This window comes from Dermacentor variabilis, chromosome 6, assembly GCF_050947875.1.
Source record: "Dermacentor variabilis isolate Ectoservices chromosome 6, ASM5094787v1, whole genome shotgun sequence".
In the NCBI taxonomy this organism is placed as follows: domain Eukaryota; kingdom Metazoa; phylum Arthropoda; class Arachnida; order Ixodida; family Ixodidae; genus Dermacentor; species Dermacentor variabilis.
Genome location: NC_134573.1, coordinates 7,261,373 through 7,267,947, shown reverse-complemented (window position 1 = coordinate 7,267,947; position 6,575 = coordinate 7,261,373). Strand labels below are relative to the sequence as shown.

Sequence of the window (6,575 nt, the reverse complement as noted above, 5' to 3'; positions counted from 1 at the left end):
GAGTCGCTAAAAATCGTGTTGGCTTCAGTGCCTATAATGGCTAGGGCGATGGCCGCTTCCTCGGCAGTCGAGGATGGCAGAAGACTAGGCGGAGCGATGAACTTAGGAAATTCGCAGGCGCTAGCTGGAATCGATTGGCGCAGGACAGGGGTAATTGGAGATCGCAGGGAGAGGCCTTCGTCCTGCAGTAGACATAAAATAAGCCCAATACTCAAGAAGCCGACCCTGCAACAGCTGCTTCAGTGTACACAGGGACAGTATCTTTGACAGAGCACTGAACTGCTTTCCGTTTGCAATGCAGGTGCATACAAGCCTTCCTTTGTATGTTAAGCAGAGCAAAAACGTCTGCTTGTTACCTTTCCCGTGTCCACAAGTGTTGTCCAAAGTTTTTTGTGAATGTTTCTCTATGACCCTTTTGTTGTTGCGCGCGTGTGATGTTGAGAGCAACCCTGGGCCCACAACCAACCGCTCGGAAGCCCTTTTATATAGACATTGAATATTTACCTTCCGATCCCACTGAACAGATAAAAGTTATTTTTCGTTTGCTAAAGGACGTACACACCCGTTCGCTGCATAGTTCTAACACAAACGGAATTGGCAGCTGACGTTAGAGCTATTAAAACTGGACAGACATCCATTGAAACCAAAACTACTGCGATTCAAAACAGCTAGGTTAGATGAGCTAGAGGAAAACTGTAAAAGGTTAGACGAACTCATCCAGGATATTGCCACCATTCACACTCAAACAGACGAACTTTCCGCACTAGTCACCACTTAGCAATCACGGCAGGATGATCTTGACGACAGGTCATGGGGTAACAATTTAATTTTCTATGGCATGCCAGATTCCGATGAAACCTGGCAGGCGACTGAGGAAAAATTTACTGGACATTGGAAATTGCTCCTCTTCCAGCTGGAAAGTGCTCCTATTCCAGTTGGAAAGTGTCCCTGTTTCAGCTAGAGAATGCTTTCATTCTAGCTTGAAAGGGTTCCTGTATTAACTAGAATCGAAGCCGTTTCCAGCTGAAATAGAAGCAATTTCCACTTAGTCTCAGCTACCGAGCTGGAAATGTCCTTCTGGTAGACAGAATTAAATCAAGCTCAGTTCTTCACTGTAAAAAACGTTTCACATGGTCGATTATGTTTCACGCTTCCATACAGAGCTTTTCTACCACGGATAAGGGCGTATAGCTGGTTGTTTTGAGCAACGACTCAGCCATATGCATAGAGCACTAAACTCCAGCAGTCAAAACACAATGTATGTACATTTAAATATATTTAGTGGTACTCTAGTACTTGACAGCACTTTCTCAGTGTGGAAGGCGAAGTTTTCTTTTTACATCTTGAATTCTTTCACTGAGGGTCCTTGGCAGAACACGCTCCACAGCGCTGATGTCCTGGTTGTGTACCTGGCCCCAGTGCCGCAGACAATCTACAATCAAAATAATGTATCTCAAGGAAATGATCACAGTGATCAGCTGGAGTAATGTATACTCTTTAACAGACCTTAAGCAACAAGTACCTACCATAAACAACCTCCACCTTTGCAGGCGTCAGCTGCTTGGATGGCTGCTCACTGTTGCCACTTTTTGTTGGTGCGAGTCTGCCATTGACACTTCTTTTTGCCAATACTTCATTGCCCCAGATCACCTGGGCCGTGTCTCTCACAAGGATGCTTGGCTTTTTATTTCTGAACAGTTTTTCCGCTTGCTCAGGCGTGCCGAAAATTTCACAAGACAAGTGGAACTGGAAGAAAGTGAAAAAAAAAAGGTGTTGATTGCTATATACAGAGTCAACTAGTATTACAGCACTAGACACAACTGCTGCTTATAACACATCCATGTGAAGAGCTTGAAGAACAAGTTTTACTTGAATTGGGTGCTGACGATAAATTTGTGGTATAAGTAAGCAAAAACCATACTCACATGTCCATCAGATGTGGTCACAAATAAGTTGCCGTCCTGGCATCCGTGTCGTCTAAGGCATCTGGCACAGGCAAGCCTGGTGCTAAAGCAGCAAATGTGAAGCAGACAATAATAAGTATAATTAAAATAAGTTCACATCAAATTTTTGTTCAAATAATTATGTTGCAAGTACATTCACCGTCTTCGATAAAAGTAGCCACTCGCTTAGGCTGCTCCGTAGCAGGTGCCATTAGTGGTGCTTCGAAATTGTGTCCTCTCTCACCTGTACAATAAAAAGTTTGAGATGCATATGCAGTTGATCACCGTAAATGTGCAATGAGTGATATTGCTGGTACACTTAGAACTCTTACGGCCAGTTGCCGTTTGAGACTCTAGCTGTTGCGCCAGTGGCAATACAACTGCTGTTGCAGTCTGTGCTGGCTCACACCTGTGCAATGAAAAGTTTGAGTTCTGCGTGCAAGTATACACTTGAGTTACTTTGACCTGCGCTGATGTGCCTGTTTGGGAAAACACTATGTATTCATGGTCTTTAGCTTGACTGCTGTTATCCCATGCAAATGTCCGTGCTGCAATTTCCCATAATGCTCATGTGCAAAGTTTTCTCTTCTCTCTTATCAGAATACTTAACAAAAATAGTTCGCTACACCAATACAATGTATTCCGTAGAGAATGCTTGTTAAATACACCTGCAAACTTGCCACAAAACTGCATATAAGTTGTTTTAATAAATATTGCAGGAACATAGCTTCAGAAGTGACACTTTGATGAGCACTTGATAATATAGGATATTAGGTACCTCACAGCTGACAGTGCTGCATTTATGATTGCTTACCTTCACATCTCTCGCTTCTCTGCATGTCAAGTATTTGGGCAACTAGGAAAACATCAAAAGTGGTCATTGTTAGACAGCATATAATACACTCAACTACAATAAAAATGAAGCAATGCTTAAAATTGTTCAGCTGTATTCCAATGTTATTTTCCAAAAACAGATGTGTTTTTTTTTTCAATGATGCATTGTGCTCCCGCTCAATGCGGCACTGCATTTTCCAGTATTTTACATCTTTTCGTGCAGTTACTAGCTCTTTTGAAGAAAGCAGCGACTCATCGTCTGTTGAATCGCTGGTTTCATCATACAGCTTCCTTTTGACCTGTGCAAGAAAAAAAAACAAATTATGAAGTGCATACACACTTTTTCCAACTTAAACACTCCGACAACAAAATTGGGGTATCCACCAAGATTGTGGTAGTAGTAGCAGCATTGCTGGGGCTCCCTATATTGTATCTAGGTTAGTGCCAAATTTTCTCAAATTGCAGTAACTTTATACCCATAAAGTTTGATCAAAGTGACTGTAATAAGAAAGATATTTGGCAGAGACGTGCGTGCTAAGCTGGGTAGCAGGGGGACCTTCCACGCAGTTTATAGTGATGCATTTATCATCCACAAAAAGCATTAGCGACAACATTATTTTTTTCTGCAGGCCATGGTTTTATCATAACTTTCAAGCTGAACATGTAGTTTCACACATCACTTTCAGTGTGCCAAGATGTTTTTGCTATTTGTTGGCGTATTGTTTAACAAAATTGCACTTAAAGGGACACTAAAGCGAAACAATAAATCACTTTAGACTAATTAAGCATTGTTTGAGAACCCTGCAGGCAGTCATTTAAAAAAGATAGTTTGATTATTAGATGAGAAAATGAAGGTCCAAGTATCAGCATTTGAATTTCGCGCCGAAACCCCAGCGCCGGTACGTCAGCATGACGTCAGGGATTCCAAAGTATGTTTTCGCATTTGGGCCGCGTTGGCTGAATAAAGGTTCCCGAAACTTGCCATGTTAATATTTGGTTCCTTTAGAACACAATGTAGTCAATCTGCACCGCTAAATATAATTAGTAGGCCCTAGAAGATGCCATCAAAATCCAAGACGTCACAGCCCCCAGGTGCGGGAACTTAAGTAGGCGTCGCCACCCGTATTTCGTTCTTGCGCTTTTTCTGGATTACCCAAACGTCTTATCGTTGTAAGAGCGGTGTTATTGCTGTTGTAGAACGGTAACTTACTGATGCAGAATAAATCATTTTCATTTTAGTGTCCCTTTAAGTGTCACTTTAGTGCTTTAAGCGACACTTTAGTGCTGAAACAACCTATTTTAGAAAAACGACTAAAATAGCATGTGTTATGCAAAAAAAGAAAGTGTGACTGTGGTGGCGCTCCAGAACTCAAAGATGATGTGGTGCAGTGTACAGCATCGAACTATTGCTTATCATAAATTCTTTTGATCTCTGGTACTGACGTAGTGCTTTAAGAATCTCATTGATTGCCCAATGATTTATCGGTGATAAGGGAATATATTTCAAATGTTCTGTCAAAGCAAGAGTACTGAAACAAGTTTTCTTATTTTGGTCATGCCATGTGAGCTTGTCTCAAGGGGCACAAACTAATGCTAGCCAAAGCGGAAGGTAAGAAAGAACAAGGTTTCCCGCACATGAGGTCGTAAGATGACATTCTTCAGGCCACAGGAAAACAGCGGTAAGCTTAAAGAAGCCAATAAAAATAGTTCTTAATGGTGAAGGTTTGTGCAATGTGCAAATGATTTTCTAGAATAAAAAAAGCAAAAAAAGTGTCTTTGTTTCCGTAAAACGATTTTAATGCTGCATAACACATTACCATGTGCTTCTACTAAGTTGCCCAACAATTTACCCTTATTCGCATTTACACATTCATGTTGTCACCACAAGTTGACGGCGACTCAATGGTACTTTACAATTATGGTACCAGGTACCCATTACAAATGTCAAGTCACAAGACTGTGAGCACTTAAATAATTAAGTGGGCAAGAACCTCCAGATACCAGTCATTCCATTTGTTTCACAAACTTTGCTACAGCAGAGAGAAATAGGGTGCCAAAGGGTATGCAACGTTGGGCCACATACGGACTACCGTACTGGTTTATGTGCCAGCTTTTAAGCATTAGCAATTGCTCCTCAAAGTGTACCTAAAGTCACCCACCTCTATTTTATACCTTTTTGCATAAGTCAACACTTAACGAAGTCACTTTCTGCTGATGTTTTAACCTACATTTGTAGCATATGTACGCAAAAGCATAAATGTGTGCATCTCAGTGAATATGTGGTTTTAACAATGCAGTGCAAACACAACATAAGCAAAATATGGCGTGAATCAGTTCCCTGGCACATTGCTATCAGTTTAAAAAAAGACTGCGTGCATGGCCACTTCGATCCTCTAGCATATCGGGACGAGGTGTTTGCAAGTTAGCATGCCATCAATGCAGTAATACCCCGCAGCACAATAAAGGCACGTCAGAAGTTAACATTGCGCAGCTGTGTTGATCTTTCAGGCACTGCAAGATACTTGTTTCTCTTCTACATACTTGTGACCCTCTTGACTGTTTGGTGGAGGTGCGAGGTGTGGGCAAAGGTGCATCAACCTCTTTGGCCTCCTTAGCAACATCGACATTCTTTAGGGCATGTGCCATGTGCTGTCGGAGCACAGCCTCGTACTGCTGCTTTCTTGATGCAGCCTGATTTGCCTGCTTGGCCTTGTCCTGCTATAATGGATGACAATACTGGAGATTAGTGACACTGTTGAAAACTTAGTAGTCTGGTGTTTACTCTGTATTGACAAAGCAAAATATGCATGTACCTGTCTTATGTTCTTTTTAGCATCCACCTCCTCTTCAGAGAGGGGCAAGTCCTCCACATCTGACAGCCTGATCGGTGGAATGGGCACTGTCTTGTTTTTTGTTTCTCTTGCCATCTCTTCCCTTGTGGCTGCAAAGAGTATAAAACAACAAACATGTTTCATTAACTGCATTATATATGGAAAACTATATAACAAGAAACGCTAGTAACCCTTAATATTCAGCATAGATGCATTTCCGCGGACACGTGGCTTTATTGTCAAAAGTATAAATATCCAAGTCCCAATAAAGCGAGGGCATATTCAGTGGGCAACAGCCATTTCATCGCCGTCAGACTGTGCCGGTATCGTGCAAAGAAGGATCGTATTCAAGCGGTCTGGGGAGCCAGACCCATGACGACATAATTTTGAAAGCATCACTTGCACTTACCACCGCAGTTAGTCGGCGCTTTCACCTCGAAAGCTGCGACAGGCGAGGGAGTGTCACCAGGGTACGTGGAATTCGCGCAGCGTGATGAAGGGTTAGCTGGAAAGAGAGGCAGGTACCTCGAGGCCGCCGCGCGGAAAAAGCAGGAGCCCAGAGGACAATGCCCCTTGCAGAGTTCGAATCACGCGGAAAAGGACTAAGGGAAGCAAGGAGAGGTAGGAGAGAGGGAAAGGGTGATTATCGCCGGCGACTCAAACATGGCTAGTTGCTCAAAAGCAATTGTGGAGAGGGTGAAAGGCGATAAAAAAGTGGCGGTAGGGACATTTCTAGGGCGGACACTGGGTTCTGTCATGGAGCGAGCAAACAAAAGCTCGCGGAAATTCACACGGGCGCAACCTCGTCATACGAGCAGGTGGACAAAATGACGTCCTGAACAGGAAAGGGACACGACTAGCCCAGCGCTTCGCGAAGGGGGTGGACGACTTGCGCGAGGTATCCCCTCCGGTGCAGATCGTGGTGTGCACGGTGCCAGAGGTGCCTGTATGTGACAGTCACGTACAA

The 6,575-nt window shown here is 43.1% G+C and overlaps 1 protein-coding gene across 2 annotated transcripts; it reads right to left on the bottom strand.

The window, feature by feature from the left end:
• Positions 1–572: 572 nt before the first annotated feature.
• Positions 573–5,740, bottom strand: LOC142584598 (uncharacterized). Of its 2 annotated transcripts, XM_075694720.1 has the most exons (7): positions 5,591–5,740; positions 5,319–5,495; positions 2,758–2,799; positions 2,104–2,187; positions 1,926–2,007; positions 1,527–1,746; positions 573–1,432 (listed from the first exon to the last, which is right to left on the bottom strand). In XM_075694720.1, exons 1-4 carry the CDS (start codon positions 5,702–5,704, stop codon positions 2,155–2,157), a joined length of 366 nt encoding a protein of 121 aa, XP_075550835.1. In that variant the 5' UTR covers positions 5,705–5,740; the 3' UTR covers positions 573–1,432; positions 1,527–1,746; positions 1,926–2,007; positions 2,104–2,154. The 2 variants fall into 2 exon arrangements, with proteins under 2 accessions (XP_075550835.1, XP_075550834.1); XM_075694719.1 differs by lacking the exons at positions 573–1,432; positions 1,527–1,746; positions 1,926–2,007 and having other exon boundaries at positions 2,140–2,799.
• Positions 5,741–6,575: the final 835 nt, after the last annotated feature.

Excerpts from the sequence above, each read along its gene's own strand:
- LOC142584598 (XM_075694719.1), bottom strand. The coding sequence starts at position 5,704 with ATGGCAAGAGAAACAAAAAACAAGACAGTGCCCATTCCACCGATCAGG. Across the intron at positions 5,496-5,590 it reads CTAAAAAGAACATAAGACAG|CAGGACAAGGCCAAGCAGGC; the intron begins GTACATGCATAT and ends CATCCATTATAG. Across the intron at positions 2,800-5,318 it reads AACAGTCAAGAGGGTCACAA|TTGCCCAAATACTTGACATG; the intron begins GTATGTAGAAGA and ends ATGTTTTCCTAG.